The sequence below is a fragment of the Mirounga leonina genome, unplaced genomic scaffold, assembly GCF_011800145.1.
Source record: "Mirounga leonina isolate KUSES-001 unplaced genomic scaffold, KU_Mleo_1.0 Mir_101529, whole genome shotgun sequence".
NCBI lineage: Eukaryota > Metazoa > Chordata > Mammalia > Carnivora > Phocidae > Mirounga > Mirounga leonina.
In genome coordinates, this window is record NW_023270143.1 from 921,109 (window position 1) to 947,893 (window position 26,785).

Sequence of the window (26,785 nt, forward strand, 5' to 3'; positions counted from 1 at the left end):
AGCATGTTAGGACAGATTACTCTGGAAGCTGATATACATGGTGGATTAAAGCAGTGGTTCTTAATGTTTCTTGAGTCATAGCCTTCTTTAAGAACCCAAAAAAAGCTACAGGCCCTTTCACTGGGAAAAGGTCCATACACTTAAACACGAAATGTTGCTTAAAATTTCCTGGTTAGGCGTAAGACAGGGGAGCAACTACAATAATTCAGGTGAGACATGAAGGGGCCTGAACTAAACCACAGCAGCTGGGACAAAAAAGGGACAGATGTGAGAAACAAAAAGCTGGTTGAGTATTATCAACAGATCTTGTCAGGAGTTGGGTTTCAGAAGTGAGGGAAAGGCATGAGTCTAGGATAACTCCCCGGTTGGTTTGTGATTTTGACCATTGAGTAGAAGGTAGTGTCGCTCACAGAGAGGGGGAGGCTTCAGAAGAGAGGATGTGTTCAGTCTGGGAAATGTCAAGTCAAAAGTGCCTTTAGAACATCCAAATAAAAAAGTTCAGCAGGAAGCTAAATATGCCCTTCCTTTTGATGATTCTTGTACTATTTCTCTTGCCCTGATATTCAACTACATATAGGCTCCTAAATCTCTGTGTGCAACATTTCTGAATTGAGAGAAGCATATCCCCCACTTGCAGAAAGGGATCCAGAAATGGGAGAAGAAATCAAACTTCACACACCCAAAATTATTTCACATTTTTTTTTTACTAAAAGAATAGACTTTTATTAAGCACTGTAAGTTTCTTTCCATCAGCATTAACAGAACAACAGACCAATTTCCATCACAGAACAACTCCTGAGACATTTTCATTCCTTTCTGAAACACTTCCAGAAACTCCTGCAGTTTCCCCTAAGAAGCATCCATTCAAACTTACATTAATAAACTATGGAGCTTTTGTGGTGAGGTGGGCCAAAAAGGCAGGGAATTTGGAATCTGGGAGTGGGAAAGAGAAATACATATTATCCATCCACTAAACACACTGTCAAGAGCACAGGAGAAGAGATATTAACACAGGAAAAAACAATGAAAGAATTTACTTTTGTCAATAACATCATTTATCAGGGAGCACTACAAATCATTGACTCCTTGCAGTTAAAGTTTCTTTAACCTAGTATGTTATTCTAAAAATAGAAGAGAATAGAATAAAAGAAAAGGAGGGGAAGTGTCTTCGGGGAAGTAACTAAAATGAAGTCATCAGATTTGGCCAGGGTTATGAGAGATTAATAAAATCTGAAATATTTAATTTGCTTCATTTACATGAAAATTCACTAGTCATTAGTTACTACCAACACGGACAAAAAGAGCATCTATGAAAGTACAAGGGCAATGTCAAAAGCTGAAATGGGCACCCTAGCACAGGGGGTATTTTATTTTGCTTTTAACTTGGAAAAGATGATTTTGTAAAAAAAAAAAAAAAAAATGAAGTTATCTTCTTAGAACATCAAAACAACCTCTGACAATATTGAAGGTAATTAGTAGTAATAAGGGAATAAGTGCACTGAGCTCTACCTGCCCCAGCAGACTACTGCAATAAAGCCAAGGGAAAGAGAATGGAGGGTCAAATTAAAGATGCCAAAGTCACGAGAGGGAGAAAAATATAGAGTGACATACAATGGAACAGTGAAAACTTACCCCCTGCCCCAAAACCCCAAGCATATTTAGGAAATATGCATCAGGAAATGAACAAGTATAATGATTAAACCTTAGTAGAATTCTACTAGCTACTTTAAACTGTGGTCTACTTGTATTGTCATTTCAAAGGGGGGGGGGTCTTAAGAGACTGAAAGGGTAGCACTGACATGCCCACACGAGCCTTCTAAGGTTCCAACGGACTGGATCACTATAACCGAACAGTTACTTCCACATTCTTCCTACCCTATGTAAGCATTCCTCCCCCCCACCCCCTCCCCCACCTTAACCACCCTCCCTAATGCCTTGTCTGGCTGTTTTTCTCAGTGATCAAAAGAAGCTAATGTGACTTGGCCAATCAATGCCAGAAAATCAAGATGGAGACCAAAATCAAATGTCACTGGTCAAAGCAAGTGCCATTTCTTGGGCTTTAAAGTCTACCCAAAGTCCTCCTGGCTCAGAATGAAAATGATGCAAGTGAGCAAAAGTTTGTCAGGCCTGGTTCAGACCAGACTGCCACTGAATAAGGGTGCGAGTTACAGGCTGACCCCAAGACATACCAGCAGAAATCAAGAAGAACTGCAAGTCTTTGGGAATCAGTGGCTATATACAACCAGGGTGCTTTTGCCTGTGGCCCTACAAGGTCAAAGGGTCATTTCTGGGGGTACCTATATGACTTTGTTCAAGAGAGGCCACACATATCATAGTAAGAAATGGAACCTCGAGTAAAGGATGACAGTCTCTTCAAGTGGTACTTGCAGCAAAGATCAGACCCATCTTCCCCAATTTGTCCTCAGATAAGAAAAAGTTCATCTTTCAGTAATGAACCTGAGCCTTTCTGGCTTCTAAACTGTATATTTTGGCAGATAAATTAAAATGCAGGAATGTGGCCCTTTATGGTTCTTTCTTAAAACCTTCCAAACCCAAAATGCTGAATCCAAATAAAAATCAAGGTTGGAAGTGAGCCACTTATTTCACCCTGGGCCAGGCTAGGAGAAAGCAGAGGTGTGTGGAAGGGAGAAAAGCAAGCCTTTCGGCAAACTGGAATCATCCCTGTCAAAGCAGCAATTTTACTTCTCACAGTGAATGCCTATAAAACAAATTTTCTTAAGGCTGTGAGAGTTAACAATACTGTCATTTGATTGTGTCAAATAGATTCAAGATGCACAGAAACAGTTAACTGAAGAAAATACCTTTCCATAGAAAATGGTGTCTACATACTTAATTTAACTCAGCTCAGTAATTGTGTGGTCATTTTTAGAGCTTCGAAGGATTCCTCCCTCTGTGGCTCCAGAAAGAAATTTCCAAGCCACCTAAGTGCATTACCAAATCCCTCTCTTGCTGGACGTAGAAATCCTAACCTTCAAGATTTTGGTGAAAGGCTGGGCAGGTCCACTAGAAGAGGGGGGACCAAATTAAGGGAGCAAATCCAAAGAGGAGGTTTCTGTACACTTTGTTCCTGGTTATATCTTGCTAGGTGTGCACTCTCGTCATCTTGCTTTGGTTTATGTAAGAAGTGTCTGGGCAGGGAGAGAGGCATTCTAGGCTCCCTCCCCCTACAAGTTGTGGGTTCTTTTAAACTGGGCCAGACTAGGATTAAACAGTCTGAGACTGTTTCCAATCTCTCATGATGCACTCATTGTAAGTGGGCAGTGAGCAAACAGCCTTCTGGTTGTCTGGAAAAAAAATCACCAAGGACCTACTGTGGGTTAAGGTGCATGGGGTTTTTCAAAAAGAGAGAGAAACCCTGCTAGAAGTCTAGTCGGTTGAATTCCTGTAGAAATGGTACTTCTTGGGCAAGAATATCACAGAGCCCAAAAGGAGATGTGTAAGGCTGGAAGCCTCAGTTCCTGAATGAAGACACAATGCTAATCTGTTGTAAGCCATGTTCCCATCCCTCATACTGAAGTTGCTGAGGAGGGAAACTGGAAATGCAAGGTTGTCTCAAGAGTATCTCCGGCAAGGAAGAACAGCTTTTTTTGTCCTGGACAGATTCTGGCCTCCTCAGGGGCTGGGAGCCTTTCCAGAAAGCCCCTAAAGGCCTGGGCCAGAGTCCTCTGAAGTCCTCCTTGCAAAGCAAATGAAAAGATCCAGTAGTCAAAATGTCAATGAACAAATAAAACAATCTAGGCATGTAAAATCAAATTGTTGATTTCCTCACACTTCCCTACCCCATCTTTCCAATGCTAGTCCTCTCTCCTTCAGGGATTCATGGCAATCAATTCTAGCCTGAGGCCAGTTTGACCCAGGAGTTCCAGATGAGATTTCCTCCAAATTGGCTGCAAGCCCTGGTAATCACCTCCCATCCCCTTTCTCTCTCTGAACGAGGCTGTTCCCCCCGAAGGAAATGCCCGAATCTTCCCCACGCCATTCCAACCTCCCTGTGTTCACTCTATGGGATGTGAGGGCTCTGTTCAAGATTAAACTTGTGACAACCCAACTGTTTGTTGTTCTGAACAGGCAATCTCTGGAAAGTACTTTTTGTCTGCTTTAGAGAAGCCCATCTTCACATAACTGATGGGCTGTGACTCAGTAAGGATTTTAAAGTGTGGTCTTTTGAAACCCACCACTCCATAGCAGTGGAAGCATTTCTGGGAAATTCAGTAAATCCTCTGGGACATCACCATGTATGTATGTATGTGTGCATGTATGCACACACGCACACACACATATATTTATATATATAAAATACGTATAGATAAATAGATCTGTCTCTTTATATAAAGGGTATGTGTATGCATATAGATACACACATTCATATATACATCCACCCACACACCCACACACCCATACACACACACACACACACACGCACGCACTGTCTTTTCAGTTCCCTTTCAAACTCAGTTTTAATACATCGATTCCCACCCTTTCAGGGTGTGGGCAGCAGGGAGTGGGTGAACTGCACCACATCTTCTATTTTACAAACAATGCATTAGTTCAGAGGCAGGAAAAATCTGCCCAGTACTTTTCTGACTCACTAGAATCCCCCAGTACAAAGGCCATTGGTAGTTTTTGTTTTTGTTTTTTTTCTAAAGTGTATAAAATAAAATAAAAAATAAAAATAAAATAAAATAACCAGTACTATTTCACTTCCCTGAAAACATTTACCTATCTGATTGTCAGGCCAGAGTTAGAGGTGGTGGTACAAAATCCTGGATGAGGTGAATGGGGAGAAAGAGTGAGAGGAAGGTACGGATTATATACCAAGGTCCCACTACTTCATAGAGGAAAAAGCAAGTTAGGAGGCCATAGACGGCAGTCCCTACCCCTACCATCCATGGGTTTTGTAAATGAGTAACGTGATGAAGACTCAGAAAACCAAAGCTGGAACTTTTCTATAGGGCCTTACATGATGACACCAGATTTCTGACAGACACTGCCTTACTACGCTCCCAGGGGAGGCAAAGAGAATATTGGCACTTCATATTCAATTTGAGAATAGGAGCTAGTCCTGCTGCCATTCGTCTCTGCCAGAGCTTCCCCAGAAGCACACCACTAAGTCTGGAGGTCCAGAGAAACACAGGGAACGGGAAAAGATGAATACAACAGGACATCCCAATAAAATGCTGGATAAATCTAGGGAAAGCATTTAGGTGTCCTCCTCTAACTTGGGCCTACAATCAGAAAAGTATAGGTTTTCCTCTCTTCCTGATCTGCTGAAGCCATCTTCTGCTCGTTACCCCTCCTTCTGCTGTACCATAGTTCCTAGCTTTTGCTCTCGTAAGCGGCTCTTCTCCCCATTCTTCGCAGGGAAGTAGCGGTTACCATTATTACACATGTTGCTGTCTCTGGGTAAGGCACACTGGGATGGAGCTGGAAGATGATGATCACTCTTCTCTTCTTTGATCAATGTGCCATTGTTTCCATTTACCTGGGAGTGGGACCGACCCTGATGAGGCTCCAGGGATTTAGAAACTCCATCGGAAGTGCCCTGTCAAAGACGGAGAGAGTCAGTGGAAATGGTAATTACCCAAACATGTTCTTAAGCTAGCCTCCAGAAGCTGCTTCAGTTCTTCAAACACAGCAGAAAGCCCAAAGCTTGTTACCACCTAGTAGTACACTCTGATGACTGTCCTGAGAACTTAGGGTGACAACAGACGGATTTGACCAAAACTCAATGGCCATGACAACCACATAATAATGACATAGCTATCATTTATAAAGCTTTACAATGTATTTTTCTAATAGTAGTAGGAACCCTGAATGTAGACATGGTGCCCCATTTACAGATGTGGAAGCTGAGGCTCAGAAAGGTTAAAGTAACTCGCTCAAGGACACTCAGATAGAAAGTAGTGGGGTCAGGAATCCATGCCAGGTAGGTCAGCCTCTAAAGTCTATTCTCTTTAACCGCTGCACAATACTGTCCAATGCTGACAACTGGACATGTAAATGAAAGGAAAGGAAAATCAGAAGATCTCTATGCACTATTCCACAGAATCTTTCATAACTAAAAACAGTCACCTGTTTTTCTGTTAATTCCAGGGATGTGACTGCTATTGAAATGCTAATGACATGAACTGCATTACCTTGCAGTGCAGGGCTGTCTCTCCATGAATGTTATTAGGAAAATAGCAGCTTCCGATTGCTAAGTGGTTGGGTGTGCCAGGTACTCTGTTGTCTATTTTATGGATAAGACAAATGAGGCTCAGAAAAAAGTAAAATGATTTGCCCAAGGTCACTGGCATGCCTAGACTTACATCCAAGTCTATTTGACTCCAAAGACCTTATTCTTTCCACTAAGATACAATACATAATAGAAATCTTATTTATCTATCTATTTATTTATTTATTTTAAATTCAATTCAGTGTAACAGAAATCTAATACCTGTTGAATCTGTGGTCAATTATAAATAATAACTTAATTTTTATTGAGTACTTCCCATGTTACAGCCTCTGTGATAAACACTTTATATCATTTAATACTCATAATAACTCTGTGAGGTAGATGCCAATTTCTCCATTTTACAGACAAGGATACTAGGACACAGGGAAGTTAAATAACTTGTGTAAGGTCACAGAGCTAGTAAATGGCAGAGCCAGATTCAAAGCTAGATCACTTGGCTCCAAAACCTATACTACTGTATAGTAGTACTATGGGCACTACTATAAAGTGTTGCTCAAGAACCTGGAAAAAAAGATGCAGCTAGTCAAAATCCGCACAATGGATGGAATTAGCTACCTGAGGGAGTCAACAAAGAAATCAAAACATTACCAATAAGTGACTTAAGAATCTGAAAATACACAAAAATCCAGTGGCCTAGGAATAATCTCAAGAGGACAGGACAATAGGGGCACCCGGCTGGCTCAGTCGGAAGAGCATGTAACTCCTGATTTCGGGCTTGTGAGTCTGAGCCCCATGTTGGGTGCAGAGATTACTAAAAAAAAAATAAACAGACTTTAGAAAAATAAAGAACGCAGGACTATAACGTAAGCAGATTTAATAAGCTGGAACAATGATCTCATACTCTGAAGAAAGGGTGACTGAACAGAAAAAGTAGAGTCATCAAGGCAATCAGCAGCAGCTCTGCCCAGAAACGATGCCTTAGTTAAAAACAAAGTCAACATGAGAATTTCCTTGGCCAGGCTACCTCTGGAGTAGATAACAGTATCCTCAGTAATCTTAGCAAAGAGAAACTTAAGATCATCTATCATCCCTTTTTTTCCCTTAGTTTCTTCATCTGTAAAATATAATACTACTATCTGTTTTTTAAATTCCTATAAGGATTCAATGAGATACTCCATGTAAAGCACTTAGAACACGTTGTGCCTGGCACACTGTAAGAACTCAATAAATGCTAGCTAATATTATTTTGATTCCAAGTCCCCAAGCAAACTTCCATTACCATGGTTTCCCTTGCAGCTTACACTTAAAGAAAGCAAGCTCTGGTAGAAATGGTTAAGAGTGTATGCACTAGGGTCAGCCAGACCTAAGTCTGAATCTTGTCTCTGCCAATTAGAGTTGTTATACTGCAGTGGAATCAGGACAGTACAGGGCTTTGGAATCAGCTCAGGACGGAATGGCAACACAGATATTGACTTGATGGATAATTTGGGGCAAGATGTTTCATCCCTCTGAGCTTCAGTTTCCTCCTATTTAAAATGGAGAATAATAAGCATCTCACAAGTATTTATAAGAGTGACCAGAAAAGAGTAAGTGTACAATATATCACAATAATTACTGTGGAAAGTACTTGATTGAGATAAAGTACTGTGAATTCGTACCTTTCACTACATCTTTCACAGATCTTTCAGTATCTTTCCCTCCCTCTCTTCTTCCCAAGGCCACTCTTTCAGCCATATCCACATAGCTATTTCTGTGATTTTAATGTGAGTCAACCCCTGAGAGATAGAGCTACTCTTATTGTACCAAAAAAAAAAAAAAAAAAAAAATCCAGTTTTTTAGACCATATACCTAATGATCAGACCCTGAATCATGGTGAGTTAATCAAGGCTGTATTACCTTATGGGAACCTATCTGAGCGACCAGTTTTCCTTCTAGGTATAATCCCTTGTATCTTACTGAACAGCTTCTGGAAAAAGTTGAGAAGCTTTGGAAAAATCCCAAAGTCCTTGCTCTCCTTGCTCTCTGACTGGTGTGGAGGACTTACCATTCTAGTTCCATTTTTACCTCAAAATAACATTAAAGCAAATATGTATCTTTGAGAAAACATTAGACAATGGGGATTAACTGGATGCAACGAGGGCTGGCTGTATACAGGAGAGCTAATTTGGGACCGAGAACCTATGTCAAAGTTGCTTTGCAGTATGGTCTCATCAGTGACCCTTGGGAGGATTAGAAACTGCATGTAAAATGTCTAATAGAGGGCTTGGTAGAAAGGGGGCACTCAAGAAACAGCTGCTGGGGCACCTGGGTGGCTCTGTCAGTTAAGCGTCCACTCTTGATTTCAGCTCAGGTCATGATCTCAGGGTTGTGAGATCCAGCCCTGCGATGGGCTCTGTGCTGGGCATGGAGCCTGCTTAAGATTCTCTCTCTCCCCTCTGAAAAGCAAACTGAGGGTTCTAGAGGGGAGAGGGGTGAGAGGATGGGTTGGCCTGGTGGTGGGTATTGGAGAGGGAGCGTTCTGCATGGAGCACTGGGTGTTATGGGCAAACAATGAATCATGGAACACTACATCAAAAATTGATGATGTAATGTATGGTGATTAACATAACATAATAAAAAATCAAAGATTAAAAAAAGATTCTCTCTCTCCCTCTCCTCTCCCTCGGCCCCTCCCCCACCCCTGCTCATGTGTACTCTCTAAATAAATAGGAAGGAAGGAAGGAAGGAAGGGAGAAAGAGAGGAAGAAAGAAAGAAAGAAAGAAATGGCAGCTGCTATACTATGAGGAGCCCAGCAGGCTGAGTCCATACAAGATTCTGATTCACTATAAGATTAGGTTCTTCATATCTGGGGAGAGGGGCATGTCTAATGAAGACCAGCAGAAACTGTATTATAATTCAAGGTGTACATTAGAGGAAAGTTAAAGACCATTTTGAGCCATTAAGAATAAACAAAATGGCAACACTTCCTTCCCTCTCATATTCAGCAAAGGGTAAAGGCCAATTTTCTGAGCATCTCTGGTAGTCCCTCAGAAAGCCTGAGCTGGAGGCAATCCCACTGTTAACTTCACTCTGGCCCCTTTACGGCTACACGTAGCACATACTATGCTAGGTATGGGTGTTCAGGACACAGTGCCTGGTTTCTATCCTGTGGTCTCACTCAGGGAAAAGGATGACACTCTGCAGCATTATGGGGACATCCTGGGCAGGCTAACCCTCACTAGACAGCTAGAGAGCAAGAGAATGGAATCAAATGCTGGGAGAAGCTAGGAAAACAGTCTTCCATGCCTGATCTGATCTTTTGCAAGTTAGCTGAAAAGACAAGAGGTATTAAACAGAAGCCAGAGGATCTCAAAACAGGGCTTACTTGTTTGTTTCCTTTTTTATGTCCTTTGGATCCTCTACCAGTCTGTTCTTTTCCATGCCTGTAGAAAGTGAGGGAAAAAGTGATCCTGAGGAACATATAGAGCCCACACCCACATTTTCACTTAGTTAACTACTCACCTCCTCTAGGAAGTTTGACCCTCTTAAGTTAGATGACCCTCTTAAGTTAGATGCCCCTCCTCTGTGTTACCATTGTAAACCTTTCTCTCTCTCATTTCTGTATCATACTAAATTGTTCTGTGTCCCATATCCTCCTCTAGGGCAAAAACTTTTTCACTGAGGCAGGGAATTGAGTGTATGTTTGCTGAACTAAACTGAAAACTGGCTTTAAAAATGGAAAGTTAGTTAATGCCTCTTACCTTAACAGAAGTATTCAATAGTTGGGCATTTTCCCAATGGCACCTTGACTGACATTAGCTCATACCAACCTACTGGAATACATACCCTTTTCCTGGCCCACCGACAGAAACAACTTGCATGCCAAAAGAGCCTCGGCCCCTGGAGGACCTGCTGCCAGCCCACTGGCCCACAACCATCCCGGCAATCTCCAGTTTTCCTCCTTGGGGCGGGATTGGATGGAGACCTGGAAAGACAGGAAGAAGGGCAGTGAATGCTAAGTGCAAGGTAGGAGAAGAGGTGGAAAAAAAGATCCTACAGCGCCCCCTACTCTGCTTATTTCCATTTCTCTATGATAAAGAGAAATAAAGACTCGGGGTGGGGGGTGCCTGGGTGGCTCAGTCCTTAAGCATCTGCCCTCGGCTCAGGTCATGATCCCAGGGTCCTGGGGTCATGATCTCAGGGTCCTCGGATCAAGCCCCGCATTGGGCTCCTGGCTCAGTGGGGAGCCTGCTTCTTCCTCTGCCTGCCACTCCCCCTGCTTGTGTTCCCTCTCTCACTGTCTCTTTCTCTGTCAAATAAATAAAATCTTAAAAAAACAAAAAACAAAAAACAAAACCTCTGCGGTGCCTGGGTGGCTCAGTCGTTAAGCGTCTGCCTTCGGCTCAGGTCATGATCCCAGCGTCCTGGGATCGAGCCCCCAGTCGGGCTCCCTGCTCAGCAGGAAGCCTGCTTCTCCCTCTCCCACTCCCCCCGCTTGTGTTCTCTCTCTCTCTGTCTCTCTCTGTCAAATAAATAAATAAAATCTTTAAAAAACAGCTCTGATAACAACAAAGGTTCTTAGTGGAAGCATATTTAGGGACGGGGGTCGAAGATCTGTAGCACATCCACTTTGGCAAGCTGGGTGTGGACGACTCATTTTTCAGCTACAGAGCCTGGCACATAGTAGGCATTCAATATCTGCTGAAAGAATGAATGTCCTAAAATCTAGTTATTAGAAAATTATATGCCAAAACCACTTTTATTTTCCTTTCTTTTTTCTTTTTATTAAAGTTTAGTGGGCACACAATGTTACATTAGTTTCAGGTGTACAACATAGGTATTCAAGAATTGCAGAATTACACTCTGCTCACAAGCGCAGCTACCATCTGTCAGCATGAAGCGCTATTACACAATTCACTGACCAGATTCCCTATGCTGTACCTTTCATCCCTGTGACTTACCCATTCCATAAGCAGAAGCCTGTACCTCCCACTCCCCTGCACCCATTTTGCCCAGCCCCCCACCTCCCTCCCCTGTGGCAACCATCAGTTTGTTCTCTATTTATGGGTCTGATTCTGCTTTCTGTTTGTTTATTCATTTGGGCCAAAAACACTTATCTTTTTTTTTTTTCTTTCTTTATTTTTGATTATGTTATATTAGTCACCATAGAGTACATCATTAGTTTTTGATGTAGTGTTCCATGATGCATTGTTACCACTTTTCTTTTCCTTTTAAGTGTTTATTTAAATTCTGGTTACTTAATATAAACTGGGCCCAAACCACTTTTGATTCAAATACGTACCACTACACAGTGGAGGCTCAGCCAAACTACCAAACTAAATGGAAAATAATGAAACTAAACTGAAAGTAATTTATAATTAATAAGCAAGAACAGCAACAGTTGAAAACCAGAACCAATTTAAGACAAGATAGCATATCTCCTTAAAACAGGAAATTCCAACTCCGTATATATGTATGAGCTCACCAGCACAGCAGAGCTTTGTAATCTGGCACAAAGGGAAGCCTTCATAGAATACAGAGTTCAGGTAAACCTTTAATTTTAGTTTATGGAAAAAAAAAACGAATGTTAATAACCCTTCGCTCACTAAGCAGGTCGCCAGTAAAGAGCCCTTCAATCATAGGACAGTGGGAGTCTAAGGAACTAGGGTACTAGAGCTAGTCCTAAGAAGGCTAGAAAGACTTGCATTTGGGGATCTTATTGTGGCCTTTCAGGAGGCAAGAGGTTCCTCATGAACCACCAGTAACTGGAGACCAGGCATCACTGGGAGCTAGGACAATGGCAAGGACCTCCTGAGAACTTAGCCTTAATTAAGGCTGGCTTCTGAGACACAATAAAATCAACATGCAAAGAATGAGAGCAAGGATCTCTAAAGTCAGCTTCAAGGAATGGAATGAATGAATGGCTGGCTCCCTGGTTTATAAGGCTTGATCATTACCTGACTGAACAGAGCAGATATTCACACTGCTCATCTAAGGAGAGCCTTGATCCTAAATTTAAGACAAACTTCAACTTCCAGCTTTAGTTTTTTAAAATGATGAGCAATAGACAACAAACAGGAGCCCCTGGGTGGCTCAGTTGTTAAGCGTCTGCCTTCAGCTCAGGTCATGATCCCAGGGTCCTGGGATCGAGCCCCGCATCAGGCTCTCTGCTTGGCGGGAAGCCTGCTTCTCCCTCTCCCACTCCCCCTGCTTGTGTTCCCTCTCTCACTGTCTCTCTCTCTGTCAAATAAATAAATAAAATCTTAAAAAAAAATAGACAACAAACATCTTCAACCATAGCAACGACACTCCCACCTGATCAAAGAACCTTGATTTCATGTCAAAATGTCCCTATTAAAATATCCTGTTTTGCCAGGGTTGTTTGAATTATTAGGATCAGTATCTGAGCTGCCTAAGCATGACTGTCTATTCGTCATTAAGCCACAGCTCAGGTGTCACCATGATTTATACTTATATATGTCTGTGTGTATGTGTGTGTATTTGTTTTCCCCACTAAACTGCAATCCCCTCATGGGCACAGACTGTGACTTATTTCTCTCCATGCTTCTGGAAATGTGTCAGGCCTACCCCCAGAGCAAAAATGGGTACATCAGGTATGGTTGTCTGTGGACACTGGTCATTTGCTCTTACCTCCCATTTGGTCTTTCTGGAAGCTCCTATGTACATCTGCCTATGGGGAATGAGTGAGCTAACCGGCAACTATGATGATCCAGTTCACTTGAGATATAGTTCTCAAAAGTAATAAAGTAGCTCCAGGTTTCTACATCAATTACTTTGTGAGTTTGGTTGGTGAGAGTCAAATCCTCAGGGACCAACCACCTCTATGGAGCATGGTCTGGGAAGTCAGTGGACTTTCTTTCCTAGGCTATACCCCTTCCTGTCAATAAACTTCTCTTCAAGTAAATTAGATAATATATATATGAAACTACTGATTCTGTATCTGGCAATAATTACTGGATGGGTTATTGCAAAACAGACTGAGGATGACAAATACCTCATTCTTAGGTACTGACCGGCAAATCCCCGGCTCCGTCCTTGAGGGGGAGGTGGCACTGAGCCCATGGCTCGGGAATAAAGTGAAACAGGGTAGAGAGAGGGCACCATGGGAGGCACAAAAGTAGGTGATGGAAGTAGAGCCGAAGGTGGTGGATGGTTCATGTTGACTCCTTCAAGGATACTCTGTCTCATCTTTTCCACTTTGGTTGCCAGGTCAGCCTTCAAAGGAAGAACAGAATTAATAATAGCAACTGCCATTTTTTAAAAAGATTTATTTATTTATTTTAGAGAGAGATGGGGAGAGGGGCAGAGGGAGATGGAGAGAGAAACCCAAGCCGATTCCACACTGAGTGCGGAGCCCGGCGTGGGGCTCGATGTCACAATCCTGAACCAAAACCAAGAGTTGGACGCTTAACTGACTACATCACCCAGGTGCCCCAACAGCTGCCATTTTTTAACTTCTATGTTTCAGGCACAGTATTGGGCACTCTAGGTACAGTTTCACAAATCTATTGCCATTAAGAGAACTGAGGTCTGGAGTTAAATGGCGCAAGGAGCCATACCCAGGAAAACCTGCCTGGCACTGTTTGCATGACACCAAACTATCATATTAGCTCTGACAGAGGGCTTGTGAGGCACACTGACTAGGTCCAGGAAGACAAATATAACTATAAGTATTTACCGATGGTCTATCACATGACCAGAAAGAAAAAGGCTAGGTTATTTTTTAAGGGGGAAAGAACAGAATTAGATGAAAGAATAAAACCTGACATACGCCAACCTTTTTAACCTTTTCCTCCATACCCAGGATCAGAGACCATGACCTCTGTCCAGGATAAGTCCAGGCCTCTAGGCCAGAGGTCAACAAACCAGTTCTGAAAAGGGTCATATTGTCTCTGTCGCAACTATACAACTCTGCTGTTGCGGGGGGAAAGCAGTTATAGACAATATATAAATGAATGAATGTGGCTGTGTTCCAATAAAACCTTACTGGAATAAAAATTCTAAGTTTTGAATTTTGAGGTAGTTTGCCAATCCCTGTTCTAGTCCCTCAGCACATTCCCCCCAAATGGATAAAGGAGTAAGTAAGGGTGCCTTTCCTCATCTTTCCTAAGGCTTCATTGTAAAAAATCCCCTGCTTCTACTCTGTCATCTACTTTACCACCCTCTTCTAGTTCCAAACATAGTTCCTTTATGAAAGATATCATCACTTGCAAAAGTAACTTGCAGTTTTTTTTTTTTTTACAAATAAGGGAAATGAAATTCTAAGAATTGCAGGAAAGGCAGTATATCTGAGTATTCCACGGGAAAGAAATACTCAGAGTAAGAAAAACAATATGAAAATTTGAAGTTCATAAAAAAACACTTTCCAACATATGATTTTATAGCATGTACATATCAGACTCTGGGCCTTTGGGCTGATCCTTGACCAAGTTAGGTTAATGGCAGACACGTTCTCCCACTTCTCCTCCCTCCCTCTCCAATGTCTCTGCTCCTTTCCACCCTCTGCCCATTCATCCCCACAGCAGATCAGAGATGGCCCTCAGCAGCCACCCAACTTGCTGGTACCTGGCCATCGCAGAGCTCAAGCAGGGATACTCGCTCTCGGCCTGCTTTAATTAACTTGCTCTGGAACAGCTTGCCATCGAAGTAAATCCAGGGGCAGCAGTGCTCCCACGGGACTGGCTGGCCACAGGCATCATTAGCAAACAGAGCTGTGTCAACCCCACTCATGAAGAGGGCAGCAAGCTGGATCCCTCGGGCATCCAGTTTCTCAATCTGAAACCACCACAGAAGAAAAACTACTATTAAAAACTTACTGTTATTGGGTACATTTACTCTTATCCCCGTTGTGTTGATTATTCTAGTTAAATCTGAACATGCTGCCTTTTAATTACAGACATTTGAGTGCACAAGTAGCTTCTATCCATGTCGTTCCAGGAGACAGTTTTTGAAAGATACTCATTACCACCCCCCCCACCAAAAAAAAAGACATCAGCTTTAAAACTTTAAAAAGACACCACCTTGAGATACCAGTTTTTTTTTTTTTGGCCTGTCAAATTAGAAAAAAATTTAAAAATTAAAGACAAAAAAGAACACCCAAAGCTGATGAGGAATGTATGTTACACTTAAGCAGTATGTCAGTAACCCTGAAAATGTTCACATTTGTTGACTCAGAAATTCTATTTTTAGGAATCTATTCTAAGGAAGTAGAACTGAGAATAAAGCTCTATGCATAAAGATCTTAATGATAACATTACATATAATTGGGGAAAACTGGAAACCAAATGGCTAATGTGATAATAATTAAATGATACATACATGTAATAAATTTATTATACTTTTTTAAGACACAGAAAATATGTGCTATGTTAAGTTTAAAAATACAATAGGTGATTACATCAACAATACCTCAACTATGTAGAAAATGCATGGCAAAAGATAAAGAAAACATCAAAATGTTTATACTTGTTATCTCAAGTGAGCATGTTAGATGGCTTCAATGGGAAAAGGGGAAGTACTTGTAGGTCCCCTCCTACATGTGATCTGGCCTCAGTAACTGCTTTAGTGCCAAGCAATATTACGCTTACCGTAAAAAGGAACCAACATTGTTTTCCTTAGACTGTTTTTGTCTTTCCCTTAGTTAACCTCATTCAAATTAAAATTTTCTAAGTCCTACTGGACTGCTGCTTTTCCAGGTTCATCCTAGGTTCTCAAAAGACCACGGCTACTGAAGTCAGGAGAGGGGTGGCCTGCACTAATAGCTAGTCTAATAACTAGTATTATTGGATACTAAAAATATGCGAGACACTGTTCTAATAAGTGTTTTGCATGGATTATTTTATTTAATATCCTCATAACCCTACAAGTAAGGAAACTGAAGCTGGAGAGGTTAAGCAACCTGCCCCAAATCACACAGCTAGGAAGTAAGGAAGCCAAGATTCAAACCCAAGGCAGCCTGGCTTCAGAGCCTGCCCTCTAACCTAGTATGTTCTAATGCTTTCAGTTATATGGTGGATTTACTTTCTGCCTTATGTTCTTCTAGACTTCCCTCTAACGCCCAATACATATTGTTATAAAGGGAGGGTGGACATTTACTCAGAAACAAACAGAGGACACCAGGGAAAATCCCCTGTAGTGTATCTTGCAAGAGTCAGAAACCCTGACCATGGTTTGTGGCCACGACTTACTTGTGCTGTATAATATCCATTTTTTCTGTCCATTCTCACCCAATCATATGGGAGCAGTGGTAGAGGCACCTCTTGGTTTTATTAACAAACATACATGTTTGGCTAAAGTGAATCAAACACTTACCTGCAGAACTTACTCTTCTTCCCAGCTCCGGGGGGGTGGGGGTGCGGGGCGGGGGAAAAGACCAAAAGGAAAGCCATGAACTCATAAAAGAAAGAATTTAAGTGAGGGAAGATCAAATCACCTTGAGTTCTTGAAGTTGATCTGGTTCATAAAGCTGGGTAGATACTGCCTGGGCAAGGAAAGTGTCAAGCTCATGGCGGTGCAGGATTCGGCCACCAGGCCACTGAACCATGTACCTAGAAAATAAAAGCATCGTTATTGAGCCACAAAAGCTCATTTATTCATTTCACAAATATTTACTAAGCTAAGAACCTATCATGGACCAGACTCTAGGTGAGGTTTTGGCAATTCCAACAGAATAAAGTAAAAGAGTCTCTGCCTTTGGTTGCTTACAATCTGGGTGGTAGAGGAGATAGGCAAGTGTATCAACAATGACGGGACAGTGTGGTAAATACCAAGATAGAAGAATGCCCAGGGTGCTACATGAGCACAAAAGAGGGCGAGGCTGGAAAAATGAGAGAGGTCATGCTGAAAAAAGTCAGTAGGAGCTGGGTTTCAAAGGGCCTGTAGAAAATAGTGAAACAAAAGGTGGGGAAAGGATGTCCTAGGTTGAGAGAACAGTACGCATGAAGGCACAGGGTTGTGGAGTCCAGTATGATATAGCAGGTTCCATAATGCTGGAGCTAAGCAGGTTTGCAGTGACAGAAGGCAGGATTAGAAAGTAGGCCAGACTATGGAAACCAGTATGGAGGTTCCTCAAAAAATTAAGAATAGAACTACCATATGATCGAGCAATCCTGTTTCTGGGAATATATCCAGAGGAAATGAAAACACTAACACAAAAAGATATCTGCAACCCCATGTTCACTGCAGCATTATTTACAATAGCCAAGACATGGAAACTACCTAAGTGACCACTGATGGATGAGTGGATAAAGCAGTTGTGGTAATATACGCAAATACAACAGAATATTATTCAACCATAAAAAATGAGGAAATCCTACCATTAGCACCAATACGGAGGACACTTGAAGGCATTATGCTAAATGAAGTAAGTCAGACAGAGAAAGACAAATATTGCATGATTTCACTTCTATGTGGAATCTTAAAAAAACTGAACTCATAGGGGTGCCTGGGTGGCTCAGTAGTTAAGCGTCTGCCTTCAGCTCAGGTCATGATTCCAGGGTCCTGGGATCAAGCCCCACATCGGGCTCCCTGCTCAGCAGGAAGCCTGCTTCATCCTCTCCTGCTCCCCCTGCTTGTGTTCCCTCTCTCGCTGTGTCTCTCTCTGTCAAATAAGTAAGTAAAATCTTAAAAAAAAAAAAAGAAATGAACTCATAGAAAAAGAGATCAGAGTTGTGGTTACCAAAGGTGGGGGGGGCACTGGGGGAAGGGGAGGTTGGGGGAAGGTGGTCAGAAGGTATAAACTTCCAGTTATAAGATAAATGAGTACTAGAGATAATGTACATGATGACTATAGCTAACACTGCTGTGTGGTATACAGAAAAGTTGTTAAGAGAGTAGCTCCTACTAAGAACTCTCATCACCAGGAGAAATTTTTTTTCTTTTTCTTTGTATCTATATGAGATGATGGATGGTAACTAATCCTACTGTGGTAATTATTTCACAATATATGTAAATGAAACCACCATGCTGTACTCCTAGAACTTATACTGTGATGTGTATCATTTTTTTTCTCAATAAAACTGGAAAAAAAAAGGCCAGATCATGAAGTGTCTCAAAAAACAGTATTAAGGAATTTGAACCTTGGTTCTGAAAATATAAGAAGACACTTAAGGATTATCAGCAGGACAGTGATAGTGACTGGCTCATAGGATAAGAGACAAGAGGCATGGATAACAGTTGGGAGGCAACTGTAGCAACCTGTGGCTGAAGAGGTATGAACAAAGGCACTGGCTCAGGGGATGGAGAGGACCAGGGGACAAAGACAAGAGCTATTGAGGAGAGGAGATAAATCCATAGGATTTGGTCATGCATGTTATGAGAAGGGGGTAAAGCAAAAAGAAGAGTCTAAGATTCCTAGAATTCTGGCTTGAGCAGATGGCCAGATGATGGGGCCATTCTCCAAGACAGGAAATTCACTAACTAAAATAAGTACTCTTTTTTAAAATTATTATTATATTCAGTTGGCCAATATATAGTACATCATTAGTTTCTGATGTAGTGTTCAGCGATTCATTAGTTGCGTATAACACCCAGTGCTCACTGATGAGTATTTGACCTGAATTTCATGAACTGAATATGTTTTAATATTCTAGGCACCAAGAATGCAGAAAGAGGAAGAGAAAGATGAAAATATACATCTATGTCTTTGTCCATGGCTTCCTGAAGACCCACAAGACAATGATGATTCATATTTATTGGAGCTGTGTGAGACTTCAGAAAGCTGGCATTTAAAGCAAGGGCTGGTCTCTTCTGAGTGGCACGTGGAATGAATTCCTGGGGACTCCGATCCCATCACTACTACTAGGAGGCAGTATGGTGCCCTGGAAAGAGCCTGGGCTCTGCAGCCAGGCAGCCTGGCTTTGAATCTCTAACCTGCTTTTTCCTCACCCAGAACGATCACAGAGGCACAGACAGCCCTACTGCCATTACTCTTTTTTCAAGCCCGACTGTCATTTCCCTGAACTCCAGGGTGTTTTGGGGACTGCAGGACATGCCGACAAGCCCTGTTGCTTCTTTACAAACTAAGTTCCAAATGACTGGGCTTTCCAGGAGGTATCTTCCTGGGCCACATAGAAAGAACAATTTCCACCCTCTTCCCTGTCCACACATTCTCCCCTTGGAAAATTTATTCATACCTTATAATCTATTTTATACTTTTTAAAAAAGATTTTATTCATTTATGAGAGAGAGAGCACAAGGTGGAGGAGGAGCAGAGGGAGAGGGAGAAGCAGGCTCCCTGATGAGCAGGAGCCCAACGCAGGGCTCGATCCCAGGACCCTGGGATCATGACCTAAGCCGGAGGCAGATGCTTAACCAACTGAGCCACCCAGGCACCCCTATTTTACACTTTTTGATGCTATATTATATAGTGCACAATTCAGAGCTTATTATCCTCTATCAATATAAAATATTCTCCTTTGTCCTCAATGTTTTTTTGCCTTGGGGACTATTTTATTTATTCTTTCTTTGATTTTTACTTCCTTGATTTAATTTTGCCCATTCTTTTATTTTTAATCTTTCCATCTTATTTTGTTGGCAAAATATGAGGCAAAAATAGAAGAAAATGAACAGAAATGCAATTACAGTGGGAGACTTTCAAGCATACTACCATTGAGCTTTGACATGTAAAATATGCCTAAAATACATTTAAAATCACAGAAGATTTGAACAATACAACAAATAAGGTTCAAATGCTTGACTAATTTTGTACAAAGAAAACATATTCCTTTCAAGTGGCCACGTGAGTTCCCGTGAGATCTAGGACCTTGTCTGTTTGGCCCTGTCTATTGTCTTGTTTCTTATTCATATTTATTATAAACTATCTAGCATAGTACATGGCATAGAGTGGGTATCAGTAAATATTTATTAGGGGACTGACTGAATGCATCAACCAGGTCATGGAAAAAAACAAAACAAAACAAAACAAACAAACAAACAAAAAAACCCAAACCAAAAAACCTCAACAAAAATCCTCCAAAGCCAAATTGTACCAGTCACATCCTGAGTACTGTGAAAGAAAAACTGACCTAAAGGAGCTCCGAAAGAAGTCAAGTGTGGGAGACAGGCAGGCTCACTGAAAGACTAATACATTGAGAGGGATGTGACTTTATAAGTTGAACAGGTTGTTTTGGGTGCTCTTAGGAAAGAGTGACTAAATTCACCTGGCAGAATCAGAGAAGGCCTCACAGAGGAAAGAGTATTTCATTTCCTAGGGATGTGAGATTTTTGGTTAGTTTGATTTATACTTGTTAATATTAATTTGCAATTTTTCACATTTCTCTAACCCTTGTATGATGCATGGCAGAATGGATGCTCAATGTTTGCTAAACAAATGAGTCTATAGCAGGATATTCAAAAGGAAACGCTAGCTCCATCTTTTGGCCAACACTGCTAATCAGCCAGCCTTGAATGAATTATAAGAAAGAGAGGACAGTGTCCAAAGACAGTGAATGAGACAGCAGGAAATAGTAATTATTAAACCAACCAATATTTGGTGATGTTCATCATGTGTTATTTGTTAAATTATATGATTCCACTGGGGATTTATTCTGGAAAAACTACAGGATTACTAATTCCCCGCAGAAGTTCCTCAATCTCAATGACAAGACAGCTTGATTACTATTAGTAGTATTTACGTTATTATATATACTATGTCCAAACATTATATATTACAATATATGCAGCAAACTGTAAGTTACTCATAGGAATAACATTTACTAAATGCCTCCTGTATTCTGGACTCCCTGCCATAAACTTTATACACATAGAACACAGTAGCAAAGAATACTATAGACTTGAAGTCTGACATACTTGGTTTCAATCTAGGTTCTACTACTTCTTTTCTGTGTGATTTGGGCAAATGCTTCAGCTTCTAGGGGCTTTAGTTCCCTCTCTCATCTCTAAAATGGGGATAATACTACGTACATCTCAAAAGGTTGTAATAAGTAAAGGAGAAAATGCACATAAAAGCACTTAGCACAGATAGTGCCTACCATAGCAGCACTACTGGTTAACATTTGTAACTGAGCCAATTATGGTCTAATGCTTCCTTCACTATTTGGTGAAGCCCCCATATCATATATTAAATTCTCATATATACAAGGATCTGTTCTACCCTACTTATTCTATTTTTATTTCTCATGCCAATACCATACTGACTTAAGTTTTAAATATGTCTTAATGTACGGTAGTCTCCCCTTTTACTCCACTTCTTTTAATTTTAAATAATACTTATGATTTTATTCTGCTTTCAGAAGTTCATTATCATTCAGAAAATATGAAAAAAGCAACAAAAAAGTATAAAGAAAATGAAAGATAAAAACTGAAATAATTTGTACTTTTACCATTCAGATATTACCACTGTTAAGATTATGATTTTGGCTTCCTTCTTCCTAGCACCTCAATTTTCTCTATTTCAATATATAGAATACTGTATCTTGCTTTTTTCACTCAACATTATGAGAACTCTTCACTCATTAATTACTTTTCAAAAACATTTATCTTTCATTTTCTTTAAATTTTTTTTTTTTTTCATTTGATAGGACGCCTGGGTGGCTCAGTCGGTTAAGCGTCTGCCTTCGGCTCAGGTCATGATCCCAGGGTCCGCATCGGGCTCTCTGCTCAGCCAGGAGCCTGCTTCTCCCTCTCCCTCTGCCCCTCCCTCTGCTTGTGCACGCGCATGCGCACGCTTTCTCTCTCTTTCTGTCAAATAAATAAAATCTTTAAAAATCTTTTTTTCATTTGAGTATAGCTGACACATGATGTTACATTAGTTTCAGGTGTACCACTTAGTGATTTAACAAGTTTATATATATATATCAAGATTTTATTTGAGAGAGAGAGAACAAGCAGTGGGGAGGGGCGGGGGGAGAGAGAGAGAGAGAGAGAGGGAGAGAGGAGCAGACTCCCGCCTGAACAGGAAGCCTGATGCGGGGCTCCATCCCAGGACCTGGAGATTGTGACCTGAGCGGAAGGCAGATGCTTAACTGACTGAGCCACTCAGGTGCCCCAAGTTTATATATTATGCTCTGCTCACAAGTGTAGCTACCATCTATCACCATACAAAGCTATTAAAATATCATTGACTATATCCCCTATGCTGTGCCTTTTATTCCCATGGCTTATTCATTCCATAACTGGAAGCCTGTATCTGCCACTCCCCTTCACCCATTTTGCCCAGCCCCCACCCCCTCTCCTCTGGCAACCATCACATTGTTCTCTGTATTTATAGGTCTGATTCTGCTTTTTGTTTGCTTATTCATTTGATTTTTTAGATTCCACATACAAGTGAAATCATATGGTATTCATCTTTCAGTCTGACTTGTTTCACTTAGCATAATACCCTCTAGGTCCATTCATGTTGTCTCAAATGACACTATCTCATCTTTTTGTATGGCTGTGTAAAATTCCATTTCATACACACACACACACACACACACACACACACCCCCCATTCTTATCCATTCCTCTATTGATGAACAGTTAGGTTCCTTCCATATCTTGGCTATTGTAAATAATGCTGTAATAAACACAGGGGTGCATATATCTTTTTGAATTAGTATTTTTGTTTTGTTCGGGTACATACCCAGTAGTGGAATTATTGGATCATATGGTATTTCTATTTTTAACTTTTTGAGGAACCTCCATACTGTTTTCCACAGTGGCTGTACCAATTTAGTTCCCATCTACAGGGCACCAGGGTTCCTTTTTCTTTACATCCTCGCCAACACCTGTTATTTCCTGTACTTTTGATTTTGGCTATTCTGACAGGTGATATCTCACTATGGTTTTGATTCATATATATCCCTGATGATGAGTCATGTTGAGCATCTTTTCATGTGTCTGTTAGCCATCTGGATGTCTTTGGAAAAATGTCTATTTAGGCCCTCTGTCCATTTTTCAATCGGATTGCTTTTTGGTGTTGAGTTGCAGAAGTTCTTTATATATTTTGGATATTAACCCCTTATCAGATACATCATTTGCAAATATCTTCTCCCATTCAGTAGGTTGTCTTTTTGTTTTGTTGATTTTTTTTTCACTGAGCAAAATCTTTTTGTTTTGGTATAGTCCCAACAGTTTATTTTTGGTTTTGTTTCTCTTGCCTTAGGAGACAAATCTAGAAAAATGTTGCCAGGCTGATGTCAAGGAAATTAGTGCCTATGCTCTCTTCTAGGATTTTTATGGTTCCACATCTCACATTTAGGTCTTTAATCCATTTTGAATTTATTTTTGTGTATGGTGTTAGAAAGTGGTCCAGTTTTCCCAACACCATTTATTGAAGAGACTATCTTTTCCCCATTGTATACTCTTGCCTCCTTTGTTACAGATGAATTGACCATGTAAGTGTGGGTTTATCTCTGGGGTCTCTATTCCATTCCTCTGATCTTTGTGTTTATTTTTGTGCCAGTACCATACTGTTTTGATTACTACAGCTTTGTAGTATATCCTGAAATCTGGAATTATCACACCTCCAGCTTTTTCACAAGATTGCTTTGGTTATTCAGGGTCCTTTGTGGTTCCACACAAATTTTAGTATTATTTCTTTTTTTTTTTTTGCTATTTTTTTTTATTCTTATGTTAATCCCCATACATTATTACATTTTAGTATTATTTCTTCTAGTTTTGTGGCAAATGTTGGTATTTTGATAGGGATTACATTGAATGTGTAGATTGCTTTGGGTAGTATGGACATTTTTAATCAAAAACATGATTTTTAATGACTGCATATTCATGATGTGAGTATACCAGTTTACTTAAACATTCCCGTAACAGTGGAAACTTATACTGTTAACAGTTTTTCTTTTATTATAAATATATATTATATATAATAGTATAAATAATACTACAAAGATCACATACATATATCTCATCTGTATCTCTGATTATTCATTCTCTTAGGATAGATTCTTAGATTTGGAATTATTGTGCCAAAGTTATGTCCATTTTAAAGGTCCTCAGTACATTTTGCAAAACTGTTTTCCATACCAGTTTGTCCTATCTTCTAGCAGTGTATAAGCATGTATTGTTATCATTAATGTTTGATGATTTGAAGGGCAAAAAAAGTCTCTTGCTATTTAAATATCTTTTTGTTGCTACTGATGAGGTTGCATATTTTTAAAAGATTTTATTTATTTATTTGAGAGAGAGAGAGAGAGCACAAGCAGGGGGAGCAGCAGTGGGAGAGAGAGAAACAGGCTCTCCACTGAGCAGGGAGCCCAACTCGGGGCTTAATCCCAGGACCCTGGGATCATGACCTGAGCTGAAGGCAGACGCTTAACCGACTGAACCACCCAGGCACCCGAAGGTTGCATATTTTTTACAAACACTTATATACTTCTATGACTGGTCTATGTCTATCATAAACGTATCAATTAATTTTCTTGTCCTACTTATAGCTCCTTCTCAGATAATCTAGAGCTTTATCTTTATGATAGTGACGGCTATTTGGACACAGAGTAGACAGCGAATCTAAGTCAAATCAATCCATGGCTTGCCAGAGTCTCAAAAACTTGAGCTAAAAGATCCCGAGAGTGATGAAACAGAGAGTGACAGAGGCCCATGAAAGAGTAGGGGCAGTCTCCATTTCTGCCTTTCCAGCACTATTCCCTGTGTGTACCTTTCATGACAATGGCCTACCTGGTAGGTAGAGATGGCTTTTGCTTGTTATAAACAAATGAATCTGAAGAGAATGTCATTTACCCATTTTTGTTTTGGGGTGCTAGTACAGGCATATTTTGTTTTATCGTGCTTTGCAGATATTGCACTTTTTACAAATTGAAGGTTTGTGACAACCCTGCATCAAGCAAGTCTATCAGCACCATTTTCCCAACAGCATTTGCTCACTTAGTGTCTCTGTATCACATTTTGGTATTTCTTACAATATTTCCAATGTTTTCATCTTTATTATATTTGTTATGGTGATCTGTGATTAATGATCTTTGATATTGCTATTGTCATTGTTTTGGGGGCATGACAAACCACATCCATATATGACTATGAACTTAATTGATAAATGTGCGTATGTGTTCTGACTGCTCCATCGACTGGCTGTTCCCTAGTCTCTCTCCCTCTCCCCAGGCCTCCTTATTCCCTGAAACACAACAGTATTGAAATTAGGCCATTTAACCCTACAATAGCCTGAAAATGTTCAAGTGAAAGGGAGAGTCACATATCTCTCACTTTAAATCAAAAACTAAAAATGATTAAGCTTAGTGAGAAAGACATGTCAAAAGCCAAGACAGGCTGAAAACTAGGCCTCTTCTGCCAGTTAACCAAGTTGTAAATGCAAAGAAAAGGTTCTTAAAGGAATTATTCACTATTCCAGTGAACATATGAATGGTAAGAAAGAGAAGCAGCCTTATTACTGATGTGGAGGAAGTTTTATGGTCTGGATAGAGGATCAAACCAACCACAGCATTCCCTTAAGCCAAAGCCTAATCCAGAGCAAGGCCCTAACTCTCTTCAATTGTGTGAAGGCCCAGAGAGGTGAGGAAACTTCAGAAGAAAAGTCTGAAGCTAGCAGAGGCTGGTTCATGAGGTTTAAGGAAAGTAGTCTCCATAACACAAAGGTGTAAGGTGAAGCAGCAAGCGCTGATGTAGAAGCTGGATGTAGCAAGGGAATCACCTGCTCTTTGTGAAAGTAAGTCAATGGCAAACTTCACTGCTGTCTTATTTTAAGAAATTGCTACAGCCATCTCAGCCTTCAGCAACCACCACCCCTATCAGTCAGCAGCCATCAACACTGAGGCAAGACCCTTCACCAGCAAAAAGACCGATTTGCTGAAAGCTCAGATGATGGTATGCATTTTGTAGCACTAAAGTATTTTTTAATTAAGGTATATATATTGTTTTTTTAGACATAATGTTACTGTATACTTAACAGGCTACAATACAGTGTAAACAACTTTTATATGCACTAGGAAACAAAAAACTTCATTTGACTTGCTTCACTGTGATAGTCACTTTATCACAGTGGTCTGGAACTGAACACACAACATCTCCGAGGTATACTTGTAACCAGAAAGCCATATTAGTTTGAGACTACTGACAAACTAACTGTCCTGACTTGCAAATATTTCCCAAGTTTGTCATTTGTCTTTCAATTTTATGTATTTTGGGATACACAAGCTCTTACAATTATTGATCTCCTTTTTATATCTTCCCTTTTTTGGTCAGGGAGTGCCTCAAGTCTTAATCTTTTTTCTTTAACACTAATCATTTTTTAAAATAAATTTTTATTTTGCAAAAATTTTACATATACAGAAACTTACCTTTAAAAAGTTCGGTTGAGGTATAATTTACATACCATAAAATCCATCCACTGTAAGTGTAGAATTTAATGATGTTTAGTAAATTTACAGAGTTGTGCAATATCATGACAATTGAGTTTTAGAGTATTTTCATTGCTCCCGAAATATACCCCATGCTCATGTGCAGTCACTCCTCATTTCCACCCCAAAGGCAACTACTAATCTACTTTCTATCTCCATGGATTTGCCTTGCTGAACATTACATACAAATGGAATTTTGTGGTCTTTTGTGACTGGCTTCTTTCCCTAGCATAGTTTTTTTTTTTTTTTTTCCCCCAAAGA

The 26,785-nt window shown here is 40.5% G+C and overlaps 1 protein-coding gene across 3 annotated transcripts in view; it reads right to left on the reverse strand.

Moving 5' to 3' along the window:
• Window positions 1-685: 685 nt before the first annotated feature.
• The window catches only part of FAM120C (family with sequence similarity 120C), a 106,672-nt gene continuing 80,572 nt past the window's right edge, over window positions 686-26,785 (reverse strand). The window contains exons 11-16 of one of the 3 annotated variants that reach the window (XM_034988632.1): window positions 16,630-16,744; window positions 14,763-14,972; window positions 13,211-13,412; window positions 10,023-10,161; window positions 9,562-9,619; window positions 686-5,563 (exon numbers count right to left, since the gene is read on the reverse strand). In XM_034988632.1, coding sequence (XP_034844523.1) covers window positions 5,309-5,563; window positions 9,562-9,619; window positions 10,023-10,161; window positions 13,211-13,412; window positions 14,763-14,972; window positions 16,630-16,744 — 979 coding nt within the window. In that variant the 3' untranslated portion in view covers window positions 686-5,308. The remainder of the gene's footprint in view (window positions 5,564-9,561; window positions 9,620-10,022; window positions 10,162-13,210; window positions 13,413-14,762; window positions 14,973-16,629; window positions 16,745-26,785) is intronic. The other 2 variants (XM_034988716.1, XM_034988800.1) reach the window with 2 other exon arrangements.